The following is a 21,300-nucleotide window of genomic DNA, read 5'->3' on the forward strand; positions in this document are numbered from 1 at the left end:
AATATTATTTAACTTCATCAAACTCTAGGGAGGAGAAGGTTCCATTAGCATTGTTTAGCTTAGAAGGAGACATCGGCTACGGTTTCAAATTATGATCCAAAGAGTTCTAATCAATATCAATTGTTATATATCTCCATTGGTGGGTTATGATGCAATTTTACGTGTCAATGGATACGGACCATTATTTTGGATTTTTTTAATCACTGATGATGTTCAATATTTATGGAAAAGAGATTATTTCAACAAGTTTAATTATCCCAAATGATAACATTGTGGATGATTTAACACGTGAATAGTCCTATAAGCCACCACGAATTACGATGAAGAAACCATCCAACCCAGTTTGGAAAACTTTTTCCTTGAATAATCATCTGTTTTGCAAACTGTTCATGCTTTGATTGCTTTCATACGGCCGAAATATTTCTTTCCGCAAACCATTGCAAAGGAAAATCCAAGATCACAGTTGAAGATAAAATGTGTGAACAATTTTGCATAAAATTACACATAATAATCTTTAAACTCATTAACTAGGTGGTAAGAACAAAATTCGGAGTCATATGATTACAGAACATCTCTAATCTAATGCTTCCTTAAACTGAAACCAACAAAAAAAAAAGAAAAAAAAGAAAAAAGGGACATGCAATGTCTCGGGGTTGTCTATTGAGACAACTCACCCTAAGGGGGGAAAAAAAAAGAGCAGAAGAAGAAGTAAGTCGCCCAGCTTTCAAGCAATCTACAACTCATCCTTGACAGCAGAAGGCTCTGTCTCTGCATCATCCTTAACAGCATCAGCTTCAGCCTCGGTAGTAGCAGCAGCTTCTTTTGTTTCAGTTTCAGTCTCAACTTCTTCAACTTCATCTTCCTCCTCAACTGCTGCATCAAGATTGATGCCTAGGCTAGACTTCACCGAGTTGTAAATACGAGCTGCAAAGTCCTTGGGTTCAGAAGGCGTGAAGCCGCTCTCCATGAGTGCAGTGTGGTAAATAAGCTGTGCTGTCTGCTTTACGCTCTCATCCTGAAAAGCAACCCAGTTGCGTTAATAAACCGAAACCAGCAACAAGTGAATGTCTAATTAAACATATTAAAAAACTACTGTACTTTCCTGAATTGCATCCTAGTAAAAATACAATACGTACAGATATGGAAATGGTTCCACCAAGAAACCTAGGCCGGCTTCCCCAATATGCAACCATAGTTTAAACCGCCCACCGAGGATCGGAATCACTTTATTAACAATGGCATTCACTTTCCTCAAATCACTCCATAAAGTGATTGTTGCATTTGGTACACTAATCATTATCCTACTAAACATTAATGCTAAACAATTATTTAGATTATTCCAAAGCAATCACAACTTGAATAAGCATTATTTGGTATCCAACATAAGTTGCTATTGACATTGCAATCTAAACTACTCGCTTAACATGATTTGTTAGTAGAATTATAAGCACCCTGCGGGAGTAATCCTAGGAATTCTAGGGAATTGAAATTTCGGTGTGCAATTATGACATGCAGGCAAGTTCTAGGTCAAACATCCTTAACACATTCTGCAAGAAGGCAAGTATTCCTTCTCAGAAAGGACAGGCACCCTTTTGGGAAAATGGTAGGGAGTTTGAATAGGATTGATGAAAATCACACAGGCAAGAAAAGATATGCGCAAGCCAAAATCTTAACTCAGACACAACATGAGCATCCATTTCTATCTTATCTAAATTTTCATATTCAGCTTTCTAAATATGCATGGAAGGAGGGGAAATTCTAAAATGTACCTCAGGGTTCTTCACCACTCTCTCCTGGAGCTCCTTAATAATTGGGTGCCTTGGGTTGATCTCGAGTACCCTCTTTCCACGCATATAGGCTTGCTTACTAGCATCTGATAAAGTCTGAGACTGCATAATCCTCTCCATGTTTGCACTCCATCCATACTTGGAGGTCACAACCACACAAGGTGTCTCAGCCAAGCGATTTGATATCTTCACATCATCAACATTATCAGCGGAAAGAGCACCCTTCCACCATTTGGTGAGTTCCTTGAATGATTCCTTGAGTTCCTTGTCTTTAGAATCTTTCCCAAGTTTCAGACCCTCCTTGGACACATTCTGGAATTTTTTGTCTTCATAATCCATAAGGTATTGCATCAGGTATTCATCAACTGGATCTGTGAAGAAAATAACCTACAACAACATAGGGAAAAATAATTGTCAGTTGAGTAAATTAAACAATATTAACCAAAAAAATGTTTTCCAACATCAAAGCACAAATAAAAACAGTGAAATGGGGAAAGAAAAAACTATTATAAATTTAATAAGGATGATCTATAGTAAAAGCAAAATCGTTTTCCAAATGTACCTCAAAATTTTTCTTCTTAAGCCGCTCAAGGAATGGAGATTTTTCCAATTGTTCCTTGCTGGTTCCTGTAATGTAGAAGATATCCTTTTGACCCGCTTTCATTCTTGAGATATACTGATCCAATGAAGTCAATTTACCATCTGACTTTGTACTGTCAGAGAGATCCAAAACCAAATAAGTCCCCCAGAAAGAAGTGAAAGGCATGACAAGAAATGGCAGCTGAAAAACTAGATTGACAAAATATACATAAAACAAAATACATACGTCTCGACTCTGAGAAGTTTAGCCAATCGATTCCTGTTAGTCGCATCCTCAATTATACCAAGTTTAATGGACTTGCCAAACTCATTCCAGAATTTGGCATATTGACCTTTCTTCTCATCATCATCACTGGATGTTTCGACTTCTGCTTATCCATCAACATTCAACATGAACCAAAAGAGCAGAGCAAATCAAAATCAGCAACACTTCCAGAACTAATTTCAAAACTAGCAAGTATTTAACCAACTAAATATGAAGCAAGAGACAGAAATTAGAAATGTTTTTTTGCTTTAGGATTGCCATAGGCCAGTATATGGCCAAGTTGTGGCGAACAAAACATATATGGAATGATGACTTAGTCTGTAGATTAGAACGACACAGCTTTAAGTTGATTATCAGAATCAATAGAAAAAACGTTTTTCTAAAGCTTAGAAGAAGCAAGTTACGGACAAAATACCTTTCTTGTCTTTGTCATTGGCTTCGTCTGGATCTTCTTCAGCAATTCTACGGATCATATCAAGGGCCTTCCTGATGAGTTTCTTCTTAATTGTTTTCAAACTGCTGTGTTGTTGAAGCATTTCTCGTGATACATTGAGTGGTAAAGTGTCAGAATCAACAAGACCCTGTTCAAAATGTAAACCATCAAGAACTAATACTGCAAGCCACATTTCCTCACTGTTGCATTTACACAAATCTATTTGCAAGAATAAAAAATAAACTGAGATTTACCATTAAAAAGTTTAGGTACTTTGGCAAAAGCTCGTCAAATTCATCTGAGATGAAAACCCTTCTGACATACAACTTGAGGTTGGATTTTTTGGAGTTATAATAACTCTCATAAAGATCTTGAGGGGCCTTAGGAGGCACAAACAAAACTGCCTTGAACTCAACATCACCTTCAGCTGTAAAGTGACTCCAAGCTAAAGGCTTATCTTCACTAAAATCCTGTTGAACAACACAAGTTATAATGATGCAAACTAAAACTTTGAAAAGTTACTAAAGTGTCCAGCAATTAACAAATGTGGCAAATAACCTTTGCAAGAGAGTGGTAGAATTTGGTGTACTCCTCCTCTGTCACCTCCTTTGGACTCCGTAGCCATATAGCTTTAACATCATTCAAAAGCTCCCACTCGGAACTTTTTTCCTTAACCGTCTTTGTCTTTGGTTTTTTCTCGGCATCTTCATCTTCACCTTTCTCAGCATCCTCCTCTTCTTCCTCAGAAGAACTGCTTTCAGCTGCTCATAGCAGTTGAGTAATGAGAAGGGAATCAGAATATGCAAGGAGAAAAATATGCAATGTGCATAAAAAAAATGTGGCTACCCACACTGAGGTCTTATTATGCATACATGTAAACAAATAAATAAATACTTCAACATATAACAAGCAAACAAAAATATTAATATTTCATTATACATACATGATTCCTCTTCCTCGCTGGAGTCATCCTCATCGGCTGGAACCTCCACATCAACCTCCTTGGTTGCCCAGAGATAGATGGGGAAATTGATAAATTCAGAATATTTTTTCACCAATTCCTGCAAAAAGGAATAACCATGACTGACTTTCTGAGGAAACAAAAACGGATCCCTAGTGATAATCTAACAGGAAGAATAGAAGACACATTGAATTTATCATAATCCAAGGTAATAAGTACCCAAACTTTAAGATGCAACCAAAAGCATACATAAAAATGTCATCAAAAGACAATAAAGTCAAAAGAAGACAAACAGTAATGATTTGTTTGGATTGAGGGGGAGTAGAGTAGAATTGGCCAAAATTAGCCTATTTTCAACCAACTCAACTCGATTCTACTCCCCTCAACTCCCCCCCCCCCAAAGCGAAAATATTTCTATAGTGAAGAAATTGGGAGGAAGGGGATGATATAAGGAGAGAAAAGAGAAGGAAAGAGACAAGTTTGACCAAAGAAAACCGAGTAAGGAGATTTTTCCGCAAACGGACCACTTTCTTGTAAGGGGATTATAATAGTATAGATTGAGAAAAGGTCTATTTGCTGACTGCTTCAAACCCACAGAAAGGGTTGCAAATAAAACTCACTCACATTACATGTGATATGATATTATTTTCTCTCTTACAAGGACTGAGGAACAACGCGGAAGAAGGCTTGAAGATTCTCTTGTCTCATCACTTNCCCCCTCCACCCCCCCCCCCCCCCCCCCCAAAAATCCAAACAGACCCTAATTGTTTTAGCAGAGATTGACCTTATAAAAATGACATACTCAAGAATTACCAAGTGAATATCACAAAGAAGTAATTATTTTAGTCCATACTAATTTACAAGGTTGTTCCACTGGCCTCAGATTACTTTGACTCAAAAGTGCAAGAGCTAAATGACACAGTACACTTGTTAGATTTTGGTGGTTTTGCACTTGTCAAGAGCTAAATGAAACTCTTTTAAATTTTCTGGTGGTTTTGCAAGTATCAAGAGGGTTTGACTGTGAATAATTGGCTACAATTAACATGTCAAATGCCTTGACAGCACAGTGACTGGTAAGAAGTAATGAGAACAGGACAGCAACCAAACACAATGACCACCAAATTTCAGAGAGAGTAAGCAAAGGCCAACCTACCACTAGTTTCTTTAAAGGCAAAACAAGTCAGAGGAAATTGGAAAAGGGAAATAGCAAGTAGTAAGAACAGAGCTAATAATGTAGTACATCACTAACCAGAAACATATAGAAATGCCAATATCTTAAATAAAAAATCAGACAGATTAGAACGTTCAAAGGCATATAGCATAACAAACCCATCATATACAATAGACACGAAATGAATATCCAACTACATGAGAAGCAGTGAAGCACCGATATAGAAAATAAAGTGAGTCCTTAGCCTCCAATCCGTCAATGTCAGTGTAATAGGTATAAAGAAATCATCAGTACAACAAGCAATAACAACTACAATATACAACTAAGTTCTTAAGATCAAATAGTTAAAATATACGCACTTTCAATTTGCTCTCCTCCAAGTACTCCCCAGCTTCATCTCTGAGGTGTAATCTAATCTCAGTTCCGCGTCCTAGTGGCTCATTCCATGTATCCTCGGATATGGCAAACGCCCCATCAGCCTTTGATTCCCACACGTACCTGAACACCAGATTCATTGAATGATTATCAGTCCAATCAATTCAAGGTTCAGAGAAACAAATTACTCTAAAAAAGTCAAACTGATCAAAAGGCTTACTGTTTGTCTTCATTGTGTTTGCTAATGACTTCAACATAGTCAGCAACAAGATATACAGAGTAGAAACCAACACCAAACTGTCCAATGAGATTGAGATCTCCACTGGTCTGCATTTTCTCCACGAATGCTGTACAAAAGAATAATTCATATTCACATAGTTAACACCCAAACCTACTCAAGCACAAAGCTTCACATTGCAAGATGCTATATATTAATAACATACCAGAAGTTCCAGACTTTGCTATGGTTCCCAAGTTCTTGATTAAATCCTCCTTTGTCATACCTATACCTCTGTCACGAATTGACAGGACTTTCTTCTCCTTGTCTAATTTAATCTGCATTACATCGTGTTTTATAAAAGGTTATGCTTTATCTACGCCACAAAGTACCAACACTATATTCTATAAGCAAAGAAAATCCTAGCTTTAACATTGCACGAGGTCCAAATCGTATCGCTACAATTTCTATATTCAGAATTACATTTAAGGGCTTTATCATGCGTTTCTCTTGAGGGCAAAACTAAAAACTTTTCACTATCTTCAACATGAAAATTCAAAAATATATATAAAATTATTTATAGCCGTTACTGACCTCGATCTCAAGCTTAGTGTTGTCACCTTCACCCAAAATCTCTTTGTCAGTGAGAGAAAGGAACCTAATCTTATCCAATGCCTGAAACACAAAATTTTTTTTTTTTTTTTTTTTTTTTGGGGCTTAATCATCTCTGACCGTCCAATGTATTCATACTTTTTACACTCCTTTAATTTGTGAAATATTGTGGATGGAGAATTTGAGATAAGGGTTTTTCGGCTTATGCGCCTGACATAGTTCGCTCGAGTCATGCCTAACCCCTTGCTTACGGTGATGTTGATTGATCACCATGTGAGAAGCACTCCCAAACATGAAGAAGACATCATATATATATATATATATATGTTTATCAAAAAAAGACATCATATATATATATATATATATTGGGAAAGACATCATAGTTCAGAGATATGTTTTGCATTTTTATTGCAAATCTATAAAGTATCTTCCTTTTTAACAAATCTATATAGTATCTTTCTCTATTATTTATCCATGTTATAAATTATTTCTGTGAAGAAAAATGATTGGCATTTCTATGGGTTCAGTACTAAATTAAGGGCACACATTAATTATTTATTTTGAAAAAACTATCAAATGGTTTACTAATGTATGCTCTAAGAGCATACACTAATAATACCATTTTCTATATACCTTTCAAAATATTAATTTGTTTTTTAGAAATAAGTTGTGTTGTCACATCATCCCAATCAATCAAAGATCAAGTTGAAAGACATTATATATGTGGCATTTGATTATAGTGATTTATAAAACTAACAATTGGTTTTAATTTTTTTTAGACCACCGAGTTATCATAAACACAAAATATTAACTAGTTTGTATATTTGTGGCGTTTGATTTATAATGATTATTTTTTATCATGAAATTACAATAAAACTAACAATTGGTTTTAATTTTTTTTAGACCATCGAGTTACCATAAACACAACATATTAACTAGTTAGTAATTGATGTATGCAGAATTCTAAACCTTGTCCTTTATTGGACCTCACATCAATTAGTTTGTAATTGATGTAGGAAAAATTCGAACCTTGGAACTTTATTGGACATCAAGAGGCTTTGTAGTTGAGACAATTAGAACTCACAATTTAATTTAGGATTGGAGTGGAAATGAACTTGTTTTATAATTAAGAAAAATGCTATTATGCCTTTATATATATATATATATATATAAATTGGGGTCTATGCATTTAATGGGAAAAAAATGGTAATTATGGACACTTCAAATAAGAATTCGTTAAAACATATACCACTCTAATTTCTCCAAATTTTGGAATGATAAACAAATGGACTTAAGTTCCTCTTTTTAAATTCCAAAATAAGAGAATGAAAATAAAAAGTTTCAAAAATCCTTTTAATTCCATTCTAGCCCATATTCTACTCTCCCATGCGCGAAAGAAAATTTTTAAAATAAAATACAAATAAAATAAAAAAGACTTAAAAATCTTTAGAGGAAAATATTAGTATTGAGTACATACTTTTTTTTTTTTTTTTTTGAGGAAATTGAGTACATACTTGTGTATGATTTTTTCATGAAAATTGTAAGGTTGAATTTATTTAATCATGTATTAGCTTTATTCCGTACCAAATTTGCTTGTATTTCTGTAATTAGATACCCTGTATTTAGGTGGGAATAATGTAAGAGTTATGTGTGAGAAGAATGTGAAGAATTCAAGTGTGTGAGCATTCAAGAGGTTTCTCACGACTAGATCTCACAAGTGACTCATGGTTGGCAACTCGCCAAAATGACACACGTGTGAAGCATGCAAAAAGCTGAAGGGTCACGACAGCTGGAGCACTACAGGACAAAAATTGATAGTCTGACCTAGCAGTTAACTTGCAACTCATTCCACTCGCGAGACAAAGTAGCCAAAATGCCATGTTTTGCAAAAAAAATGACTTTTCACATTCCTCATGTACCCTACTATAAATACCCTTATGCCCATGAAATGTAAAGAGTTTTCAAAGCAAATTTTGAGAGAAAAACCCTAGAGAAAACCAAGATTGATTCATCCACAATTTTAGACATTTGATTCTCCAAATTCCTTTACTCTCTCTCTCTCTCCATTGACACATTCTTGAGAGGCTCATTTGCCAAATCCTTATCTCAACGTACTCATATCAGTGAGGACGTATTTTGGTGCTTGGGAAGCAATTCGGAGATGACCAATTCATTTGGTTGATGCAATGGGCTTATTATAGGATCTGGGAAGCTAAAGAAGACACGGTTAAGCTTAATCCTGTTGGAGTAAGAAGCTTGGAGGGTTTAGGTGCATTAGGTAGATTAGGCTTGGAGGGTCTACTGCTATTCGTGTATCCCAACTTTATTATTTAGTGGATCATTTTACCGCTTGGAGGGTGGTGGAGAGATTTTTTGCCGAATTCTTCGATTTCCTCTTCGATAACACGTGTCAGTGTTATTTTTGTGTTTGCACCTCTCTAACCCTTACTCTTGCCTTTTAATTGTTGTTGTATTGTGATTAATTATGGTATAGAGTTGTTTATCTGTTTGGATTTTTTCTTGTACTTATTATTCCGCACATTTATTGTTTAAGTATATGCTTGAATTGGTNAGATACCAAAATTGCTATATTGGGTTTTAGTCATTAGAAACTATTTTAATTAGCAACACTAATTGTTAGAGTGAAAATTCACCTCTCAGTTAGGTACTTCATCCAAAGATGTCGATGAAAGATCTTCTCAAAAAAATGGCGATGGAAGCTCCGACGAACCTGCAAAAGTAAGAGAGCTGATTAGAGGAAGTGTCAGTATTGCACCCACCAAAGATCTCCGATGTTTAAATTAGGACTACAAATAGCTAATATAATAACTTAGAGAGTTAAAACAATGTATGTGTCTCATGAAGCACGTACTCTCTCATTGGAGATGTGTTGTCTTTTATAGTTATATGTTCTAGCTATTGGCTAAATTAATATTGTGCATTTATATGATTGGCGTAACTTTTGGCACATTTAATGTGGCAATGACTATTCGTCTATTGCTTGGAGTAACCGTAGATTGTTGCACTAATTAATTCGAAAAAATTGAAATTGATATTAGTTCACTGGACATGATCCCAAATTTTTATCCTAAATATGGATTATCATTTTAATCAAAATCGATAGAATTGTATCCTTCTCAAAAAAAAAAAAAAAATCATCGATAGAATTGTATGTGTATATGTGTATATATATATATATATATATAACTTGGGGTCAAGGCATAAACACAATATATAAAACCCAAGCTAAAATAATGGTTTCGTCCTTCTAGGTAGTGATGCCTATGGTTGTAACAGTCTTACAAAAGAATATGAATGTTATCCTTCTTTTATAGTCATTTAGTAATTTTTTTTTGGAGAAAAAGTCCTGACACTCCTTGAACTTTGAGGTTATTGCCATAACACCTTATAAACTTTTATTTCAACCAATTTAGTCCCGACTTTACATCTAAGCCAACTCACTACATCTGTTAGTCTCCATTTAAGAAACTAACATTCAACTCACGTGAGGCACGAAGGAAAAAAAAAAAAAAGCGCCAGGCCCAGATGAACCGATTGAGAGAAAGAGAAAGGGGTCGAACTAGTTTTGAGAGAGGCATTTTATGACTATATCGCTGAATGAAAGTGAGGCCCAGATAAACTGATTAAAAAAAAAAGGCCGCCGTCTCTGGTCTCGCCAAATAAGGGCACATCTTATCAATTTTTCCGTTGAAAGGCATTCTGTGACTATCGGACTTTGAACGTAAACGGTTTAAAGTCTGAAGAGTGGAATCCTTTTCACAAGAAGACATTCAAAAGCTTAAATTATATCACCGAATTATGAAAACATTGAAAAGTTTAAATTTATTAAGGTCCCAAATTTGAATGGTTTGCTGAAGCAAATCAAACAATATTAAAATAATAACCTACAAGAAGCTCCTTGATGCTGCAATGATTTGAAGTCCAAATAGTCACTTCAACGCAAAAGAAACAAAGATTTGTCACCACAACAGTAATTTAAAAGAACCTTAAACTATCAATTTAAACAATATATATAGTTGAACCCAGTGATTTTGTGCAGTTGAACGACAGAACGAACTGCAAAGTTGAAATCACGAGCTGTGCGATCAGTGAAGGGACATTAGCTTCGGCAAGACCATGGACAACAGGTTTCGTTTGATCCTCTTCCTCTCTTTCTCTTAAAACTGAGTCCTAAGTTTCTCTTTCCTCTCAATTGGTTCATCTGGGCCTGGCTAGTGTTTTTTTTTTTTTTTCCCTTCGTGCCTCACACGTGAGTTGTACATTAGTTTATTAATTGGAGACTAATGGACGTAGTGATTTGGCTGAGGTGTGAAGTTCAGGTACTAAATTGGCTCCAATAGAAGTTTATGAGTGTGATGATAATAATTCTAAAGTATAAGGAGGGTGTTAGAGCATTTAAAAAACAAAAAGGGTAGAAGAGAGGTTGGCAAGTGGCAAACTCTACATCTCACCACGTTCTATAACAATTTTAACTAACATTTACATTAAAAGACTAATAGTTTCTAAAAAAAAAAAAAGGAAAAAAAATGACTAATAGTATTTGTATATAATATATATGTAATATCTTCGACCTAGGCACTCTAGTTTTTTTTTTTTTTTTTTTTGATGAGATCGGCACTCTAGTTTGACAATAACTAAAGAGCAATTTTTTTTAGAAGGACTTAAGAGCAATTTGATTTCTTAATTAGTAACACTTAATTTTTATTTTTTATTTTTTATTTTAAAACGGACATTACTCACTCTGTGAAGTAGAGCATATTCAGTCCAATTAATGAGAATTCAAGTCCATTTTACTCGAAAAATCTTAATCAATCTTTTTTGAGTTGTGGATAAATTTTTGAAAGTTCACTTAGTGTACAAAACACTAATGAATGTTTAGAGTCTTTAGACCCTCAATTTTAAATATAACCAATTCAAGCATATACTTAAACAATAAATGTGCGGAATAATAAGTACAAGAAAAAATCCAAACAGATAAACAACTCTATACCATAATTAATCACAATACAACAACAATTAAAAGGCAAGAGTAAGGGTTAGAGAGGTGCAAACACAAAAATAACACTGACACGTGTTATCGAAGAGGAAATCGAAGAATTCGGCAAAAAATCTCTCCACCACCCTCCAAGCGGTAAAATGATCCACTAAATAATAAAGTTGGGATACACGAATAGCAGTAGACCCTCCAAGCCTAATCTACCTAATGCACCTAAACCCTCCAAGCTTCTTACTCCAACAGGATTAAGCTTAACCGTGTCTTCTTTAGCTTCCCAGATCCTATAATAAGCCCATTGCATCAACCAAATGAATTGGTCATCTCCGAATTGCTTCCCAAGCACCAAAATACGTCCTCACTGATATGAGTACGTTGAGATAAGGATTTGGCAAATGAGCCTCTCAAGAATGTGTCAATGAGAGAGAGAGAGAGTAAAGGAATTTGGAGAATCAAATGTCTAAAATTGTGGATGAATCAATCTTGGTTTTCTCTAGGGTTTTTCTCTCAAAATTTGCTTTGAAAACTCTTTACATTTCATGGGCATAAGGGTATTTATAGTAGGGTACATGAGGAATGTGAAAAGTCATTTTTTTGCAAAACATGGCATTTTGGCTACTTTGTCTCGCGAGTGAATGAGTTGCAAGTTAACTGCTAGGTCAGACTATCAATTTTTGTCCTGTAGTGCTCCAGCTGTCGTGACCCTTCAGCTTGGTCGACTGTCTAACGTTGGGGGGGCCAATTTATTTTTTCTTCATAGGCTAATGGGAAAAAAAAAAATTTCAAGGGCCACGGCCCCCCCAAGCCACTATGTGGCTCCGCCCCTGGTGGTCAACCACTTGTCATGCCAAATATCAATTGTTTGCCCATTCCCTACTTGCCAACGATGTCCATGTCAAACAATATTTTGTGCTGCCATTATGCTTCTCCATGCATACGATGGATGATGTCCCATTTTAGTCGAAAGAAAATTGTCATTGGAGAAGTACCTAGCTTTAAAATCCCTATGGACTAATGAGGTGGTGCGAGTCTATAATCGCCAACCTTGTTTTGCTAGAAGTGCCAAATTAAAGGTCTTTAGGTCCCGAAAACCCAAACCCCCTTCCTCCTTAAGGAGACACATTTTATCCCAACTCAACTAAGCCATTTTATTTCTCTCATTAGCCTGACCCCACCAAAATCTACAGACCAAGCTTGTCATCTCATCACACAAGGCATTAGGAAGCTTGAAGACACTTATAGTATATGTTGGCACAGCCTAGGCAACAGTTTTAATTAAAATCTCCTTACCCGCATTAGATAACAATTTTTCTTTCCAACTAGACAACTTATTGTTCAATCTCTCAATCAACTGGTGGAAGGGGTTTCGCTTATTCTTCCCTACCAAAGATAGAAGACCTAAGTACTTCTCATGTTATTTGATAATCTCGGTGCCAAAGCGATGCTTTATCTCATCTTGTGTAAGTTAGGGAGTATGGTGACTAAAATATAGGGAGGTCTTATCACGGTTTAATTGTTGGCCGAAGGCGCTTTCGTATGTGTTGAGGACTTTTTTTTCGACCCACATGGCATTACTTCATTGGCAACCCATGCCACATCAACATATTATTGATTTTTTGGGTAAATCTCTTTAAAACCCAAAATAAACTCATGTCTCATTCAACTACATGAATTGGGCTCACATGACCCACAAGATCCTTACATTAAGAGGCAGATTCATGATCTACATTTCCTCTTCATCAATTGGGATCATAACCTCATGACATCATCAATAGCAACATATGGATCGAGCTTAAGCAATGAATCAAAACTCATGACCCATATTACCTCTCTTTCACTCATTACAAGTGGCTTCTTCAACAAGAGCCCATATTTACACAAAAATGACAACAAAACCCAAGGTACGTCATCTCATCTTCGACTTATGATCCAAGCTCATAAGTCTCTTTGGGGAAATTTTGGGAGTCGTGGTTTGGAGGGCCAAGAGGTATGTTTAATAAAACTCTAGCGATTTAAAGTTGATAAAAGAAACATGTTATTTGATGTGTCTTTTCTAACTCTCTGAACTCTGACAAGTCCATGTGTTAATATATGGTAAGCATCTCTTATCACATAGCACTTTAGATGATAAAATCCCCCATTACTCTTTTCCTAAAACTTAATATTAATCATGTGACAAATGCTCAATATCCCCAACCATCTAACTACGAAGAAAATAACTGTTCATTCAATTCCCAGCTATTACTATACAAATTTAGAAATTTCATTATATTATTCTACATAAATCTCATTACTACTTTCAGCTAAAATCTAACTCAAACACATAGCCTAATTTGATTGGCTATCTTTAACCTCCAACTATATGCCAAATATTTATGATATCTCTAATAACCAACTGCTGTCTGTCACAATCAAACCATATATTTCTCTACCAGCGGCCAGAGCAGAGCTTTAAATACTCTTCTTGCTCACCAAGATTATGTCACAACACAATGAGACCTTAACTAAACCTCTAAAACTTCATTAACTTTCAATCAATCCTTCTATTACTTATTAAAAATGTGTTGTAATGGAACTTTAGACCAAAAACACAAACACCCAAAAAAGGAAATATTTCCAGAAGAACCCCAGCAGTATATTAAGCACTTAACACCTGGCTGGAAGTGATATCATTAGTCATTTAATGCTAAAATTTCAGCAACCAGTTGCTATACCTAAAATAGCAAGATATCCTTGAAAGAGATCTTACCATTTTTCGACCAAATCCATGAAATGACCTCTCCAGTAGTCTAAAATCACCAATCTGACATCATCTGCTTCTGCCTCAAGCAACAACTGTCTTATGACAATTGTGACAGCATTTTCAAAACAGCTGTGACAGCTGACCCAGCAACCTAAGCATTACTAATTTTTTCACATTTGGCTAAAACCAAAACCAACTAGAGAAACTATATTTCTCTTGCCAAAATATTTTCCTTTTCTGCTACTCTTTCCCCAACAACTCTTACCCGAAACAACAAGAATACCTTAAAACTAAACATACCATTTTTGGCCAAATTTTAGAATGAATTCTCTGAAGATTCATTGCAATTTAGAACATATTTTGCCTAAGATTATTTTGCTAAAATACCCCTTTAAACTCAGCTCTAAAGGGGAACCCTTGATCAACACCTAAAGGGAGGACACCGATGGAAGAAAAACTTCTCTATTCTCTCTCCCTCTAATAATCTTCCTAAGCTCTTAATGAAGTGCTGAACTTCTGAGTTTTTTAGTTTCTAAATGAGGAACTAAACTATTTAGCTCTTAGCTCATAAATGTCCTTCATAAATCCTCATACATCCTCTAGCAAAAAATCCCAACAGTAAATCCCAGCAATATTGCTAAACACACTACAACACAATTACCCCTCTTATACTCATTTTCTCACTCTCCATATTTAGAAAATACACCTATTTTACTGCTCTTATCTCTAAATACCTAAACACATCTCCATACCCTTCTCTTACAAAATCTTTCCTCTTGGAAAGTAATCTCTACAACCTCTTCAACAGTTATAATCCCATATTTTTATTATCTTTAACCTCCATATCTCTTATACTTCCATATATCATACATATTACAAATACTACATCCCACAAAATATCTATATCTTTTACCATCTCCACACTTCTCAAGAGATATCAAATACTCATATTAAAAGCCCTTCACATGGAAGGCATGAAATTCTATTACTAAAGTCATTCTCCAAGAAGACACCAAGATCTCATATCAAAGCCCTTCTCATGGAAGGCACAAATTCATCTTACATAAAGCCCTTCTCTTATAAGGCACAAGTACTCCATACAAAAGGCCTTTTCATGGAAGACAACACTATTCATAACTTTACAGCAACTAAAAAAGCATTGTCAAGAGGAAAACTCATTTAAGTGCATGATAAGAGGAGTAAGCTTAACCAGCCCCTACACACAGCTGGACATACTCTCTCTCCCTCTAGTTGCACCCATTTTTTCCCTTTAATCTTGAAGTTATCATGGCAAACTGCCTCTTTACCGCTGGGGTCACTCTACTAGGATATTATCAACTCATAGAAGCTGTACAGCTGGGGCTATAAACCATTTCCATAGCTTTAAATATACTTCATTGAATACATTATTACTTCACATTTAAATACATGTTACTTTATTCCAACTACTATTACAACTATTAACCAATACTTAAACCCATTTAAATGCATGATAAGATGGACAAGCTTAACTAGTTTCTACTGCTGGCATTCTGCTGGAATCCTATCAGCTCACTGATGCTATACAGCTGAAGCTATAAACCATATAAAGATAAGTGACTTTACTTCCATATCTTTAAATTTACATCATTGAGTACATGATTACTTTACCTCTAAATAAATGATTTTATTTCAACTACTATTACAACTATTAATCAAAGCTATTATATCAAATACATATTACATATTTATTTAACCATTATAGTGATTCTTAGATTTTTGCTTTAATGGCTTTGTAGGCTTAAAAGTACGCCAGTAGCCGTTAGACCACGTGGCCTAATGTTGAATTCCGGAAGCAACTCCCAAAACAGAACCCAGGCCTAGTAAGGTTATCCCTCCAACAGACCACATGTGGCTGGGCAATCGAAAAAGGCCCCCGAACAATATTTTTCCAAGACATCTAGTGAGTTGGAGCACTCCTTTGTAGTGTCACAGTAAAAGATCAAGCTGTCATTAGCAAAAAATAGGTGTGATATCTAAGGCCCCCTTGTACAAGCTGCCACGCCTTTCAACTTGCCCTAACTGACTAAATCCCTTAACAACACAAATAAACCTTCTGCATAAATCAAAAATAGATAATGATAAAAAGGATCCCCTTGGCGTAAGCCTCTAGTTAGGGTGATGTAACCACAGGGTTGCCCATTAATCTTCACCGAATAAGTAACAGAGCGCACACATCTCATCATAATCTCAATCCACCGGGCATGAAACCCCATTTTTAACATAATTTGCTCATATATAGCTTTAGGGCCATCTCACCTACTTTCCCACATCATATATACATATTGACATATTATTATTATTATTATTATTATTATTATTATTATTATTATTATTATTATTATTATTATTGTGGGGGGAAAAAGGCCCAATCTAACATAGTGAGCCGAGAGCCCATATGAGGATTACTGTGCGTCCGAGAAGAAGAAGATAGTAAGGGTAAGGCCCATCTGGAAGAGGGACCCCCAAAGAGAAAAGTGATTACAATCCGAAGAGGTCACCTTCTGTCCGAAGAGGTTATAGTCCTCTGATGCGAATAGTATGGATCAATTGAACGTATAAAAGGTCAAGATGATCTTCCGAGGACTCCTCCTGATCAAGATAAACTCTAAATACACTTGGAGACGATAAGGATGAAGAAATATCTAAAAGGAAAGCTGCTACCACCGTATTTAATGCTCTACAACAACTTTTCTGGCCGCATTTATGTGGAGAAGACCCCCGAACAGTGTATCCTCACCTACCACCACTCACACAGAGCTAAAGGAGATGCTTGACATGACATATACTCAAGTAGACTCACGAATGAGGTACAAGTGGACGATGGAGATGAGTAGAAAGGAGGTTATATAAAGGAAAGAAGCTCCTAACGAAAGGAAAGAAAGAGAAAAAAGAATGAGAGCTTGACTGTAACCCTAAGATCTGTATTTACCACATAATCAATAATATAGCCCTTCGGATATCCATTCTTTACGTGAAAATTCATGTTGGTTTGTGCTTGAGGGTTGTGATTAGTTGTTGTTGATCCCATAATCAACCTAGTTCTTTCACCCATATTCTACAAATTCATTGTTTTGGGCTTGGGCCACAAATCCTAACCCTACAATTATTATTATTATTATTATTATTATATATAATGGTTGTTACCTACAAAAAGAATGGTACAAATTGAACCCTGCCCATTGCAATTTGGAATAAAATGTTGTAGGCTTTAGGGTTGATTTCAAGGAACAAAGTTTCTCTCCAAACTTGTTTGGAGAGAAACTCTTTAAACTTATTTGGAGAGAAACTCTTCAAACTTTCCAGATATCTCTTTTTTTAGTGTGAATTTTGAAAATCCTAACGATTTAATTTCATGTTTCTAACAATCATATCAAATTTCGTTTAAATCGGATGTTATTTACTATTCGATTAGTAAATTTATTTTTTATACCCAATTTTAGATCACAAAAACTTGAAATTTTAATATTTGTTTGATAACATAGCAATTGATGTTTGATTTTCTTGAAGTTTTAAAGGTATGAAGGATATAATAAGAACATGCAATCAAACAATTAGATTTTCAAAATTCACACTCAATATATATAGATATATGAGAAGTTTGAAGGGTGAAATGCCACTCCAAGGTGTTGTTGTTTAGGATTGCTGCTGAGTTTGCTTGAAATCTGTGGCTGTGTTGGGTGATATTAGAGAATTCTATGCAATGGTTGAATTAAAGAATTCGGTGCCTCCTTTCTCACTTAAACAACATTACTAAAAATCTCTTACCAAACAGGCTCCTAAGCTCTTGAATACAGGTTCTTTCAAAATCCTCTCAATGCGATATCGTAGTGTGGAAGGAGAAATGTCCTTCATTCCTTTCTTTCTTCTTTTTTTTAGACATTAATTGTAATTTTATATTTTATTATAATAAAGTTGCCAATATTATTCCAAAAAGAAAAGAACTTTCACTTATTTTATGAAAAAAAAATACATGTACCTTATAATTAAAATATAAAACACGTATAAATTTTAACACTCTTATTGTCATTATAATTGGATATTGTACTAAGTTATGTCATTGTATAAGATAACATAATTATCAAAGTCTATACTTTAAAAAAAAAAATTCAATGTTTTTATTAGACATTAACATTTTCATACTTTGATTTATAACTTTTTTTTATAATTTAAGGTTTTTTATAATTTGGATTATTAGAATTTAATGTCACATTCATATATACATATTTTGAATTTGAGTAATATGAGAAAATAAATCACTTGGTCTACCATTTTCCTTGAAAACATGGTTAAAATTGAAAAAATATACCCAAAATACACTGATACCTTGATCATTGACTTGAATTAGTTGGTTTTCATATTTATGAAACTATATTAAAATAATATAACTACGCTATTAAATTTGTATATCATTAAAAAAAAAAAAAAATCTAACATCTATTGCAATCTTTTTTAATATTGAATTCTTCTTTATTATTTTTTTTTTAATATCAAATTTTTAAACTTTTTTTTTTTTTGCTTTCCTAAAAAAAAAAAAAAACATTTTTAAAATTCTTGAACCTATGAAATATGAACCATATATGTAATTTGTATATTTTGTCCCCTCTATCACTAACTATGAAAATTATTTTAATCAAGTGAATGAGCAGGATTTATCATTAAGGCTAAAAGGCTCATGCAAGTATAGGCTATTTTTTGCGTTTATACAAGAATGGCGATGTAGACAAAGGCCATACAACATTATCTACTTATTTTACTGCTTTTTTAAAGTGAGATTGTTTGAAAAAAATTGTACCCAGATAAAAAGTAGTAATATCTAAGAAAGTTGTAATTTGAAAAGGTGTGGTTTAAAAAATGTTACTAGATGGACACTCTAATAAAGAAATGGAAATTCAATGAACAATTTTTCCAAATGAGAAAAGGCAATAAAAAATATCCAATCCCATTTAAAAAAAAAAAAAAAAAAAAAAACTATATAGAAGAAACAGTTACAATAACCTAATTAAAAATCCTTTTAACCTATGTTTTCTGATTTTCTCGCATAAGTAAAATTTGATCTCATACCGTATCTTGGTGGCAGTAGAATGATTAATTAGCATGTGTAACAATAAACATTTCTCTAAAATTTGGAGCATAAAAGCAGTCGAGAGAGTAAAGATGCTATTGTGGAAAATTGGTTCAAAATCACTACCAACCAAAGAAAATTTGATGTTAAGATTAGGGTCTAATGATAATCTCTTACCTTTGTGTGAAAGTGCCATGGAGATATGTACTCACCTATTCTTTAAATGCTCGGTTGCTAGAGCAATATGGATTGCTAGCAGGTACTGTTAAAAATCAAATAATGCTCCCAGTAAATTTATGTGAAGATATCATCAAAGTGGTGACAGAACCTTTAGAACATGGGATATATGGATAACAACATAACGAAAAAGAAATTCTCAAGCTGTCCTTGTAGATGGCCTTCACTTTCAATGCTATTTGGAACTTGAGAAATCAAATTCTACACAATTGTGGCCAAGCTAACATTATTGCTATTGCCAGAAACATTGAAAATAGGTTCTAAGAATTTGCTTCTGCAATGATAAGTGAAAAGCCATTCAGAGTGGAAGGTGACGTGAAGCACTGGGCCCCCCCATAGTGGGTTGGATTTAGTTGAACGTAGATGCTGCAATCTCCCATGAGTTTTCCACTTTGGCTATAGTAGCTAGAGATGATAATGGATGAGTCATTCAGGTATAGGCTATACTTCATGAGTTGTGCCCTCCCTTACAAACTGAGGTTGCAACTATTCTACGGGCTCTTTAAATTGCTCTTGAGAAAAAATTGGATCAAATTATTGTGGAAGGTGATGCAAAATTTTGTATTGACTTTCTAGAGCCTATGAGTTCAAAGGGAAATCAAGTGCATTGGTCCATCTCTACTTTAATTATAAATAATTTAGAATTAAATAAGAGTTTTTTGAGTTGTAAATTTTGTTGAATTAGTAGAGACTGTAATGGTGTTGCCCGTGCTTCTGATGAGTTGGCTAATAAGTCTAACCTCGTTGCTATTATTGTTAGTATTTGCAGAGCGGATTGTTTTTATGTTTTCCTTAGTTTTTTCCGTTAATAAGAGTTCAGATAATCCACACACACACACACAAAAATCCTAAATTTGTTTGGGCCTTCACCCTTAAGGGCACGTTTGGTACATTATAATGATGATTACATAGGAATAAGAATAAGTATTACAAAAAATAAAAGAAGTTGTCATGGAATAATTATTACTATTCATTTATTTGGTGACAACAAAATAAAGATGTTGAAGTGAAAGCCCAGTTAAATTAAATTTCCTAAAATACCCTTCATTTTTAAATTTATATTTACAATTTTTGTGGCTCTACCTTTAACATTTTATGAAGTACAAATTAAATAATTTTACAATTAATACATGTGTTGTTTGTTCAAAATTAATATCTACATAAATGTTAAAAACAAAAATGATTGAGAGGAAAAAGCTCATGATTCAAAAAAGAAATGGCAAATATCCCCAACTCTCATGGATTGTAATATTGTTTTCTGAGAGAGAGAGAGAGAGAGAGAGAGAGAGAGAGAGAGAGAGAGAGAGAGAGAGAGAGAGAGAGAGAGAGAGAGAGAGAGAGAGAGAGAGAGAGAGAGAGAGAGAGAGAGAGAGAGAGAGATGGAATAAGGCTCGTCCGAGGAGCATTATTGTACCTCCCAATTTACGTTTAAGTTATTACACCCCCAAACATCCATGCATGGCCGCTGCATTCCTCGTTACGGCCTAGTTCTCGAACCCATTCTCTATAAATTCATTGCAGGGTTAGCTGTGCTTGAGTATTCTCTGAATAACAGAAGAGCCCAAAACCGGTCGTACATTTGGTAAACTGTAATAAACCTTGTAATGGAATAGTTTCATGGGGAATAGGTATTCGTTTGTTTGGTTGTATTTTCTTCAGAGAGTAGCTATTCATAAATGAATGACTATTCTTTAAAATGAGGATAGTTATTCTTTTTTATGTAATCTTCATTCCTTAACCTTGCAATTTAAAATTCCTAAAATCTCCTTGGCTCCTTCTCT

General features: G+C 34.6%; 1 protein-coding gene across 1 annotated transcript; it reads right to left on the minus strand.

The window, feature by feature from the left end:
• Positions 1-463: 463 nt before the first annotated feature.
• LOC112025507 (endoplasmin homolog) lies at positions 464-6,496 on the minus strand (the record flags this gene model as incomplete). The annotated part of the gene is made up of 12 exons (XM_065782567.1): positions 464-1,015; positions 1,770-2,174; positions 2,350-2,500; positions 2,614-2,755; positions 3,068-3,233; positions 3,340-3,555; positions 3,644-3,846; positions 4,029-4,146; positions 5,577-5,715; positions 5,813-5,939; positions 6,036-6,147; positions 6,404-6,496. Coding segments are annotated over 12 exons (2,154 nt in total), but the record flags the coding sequence as incomplete, so codon positions are not given.
• Between the last annotated feature and the right edge of the window lie 14,804 nt (positions 6,497-21,300).

Source organism: Quercus suber, unplaced genomic scaffold (genome assembly GCF_002906115.3).
Source record: "Quercus suber isolate HL8 unplaced genomic scaffold, Cork oak 2.0 scaffold_16, whole genome shotgun sequence".
Lineage (NCBI taxonomy): Eukaryota > Viridiplantae > Streptophyta > Magnoliopsida > Fagales > Fagaceae > Quercus > Quercus suber.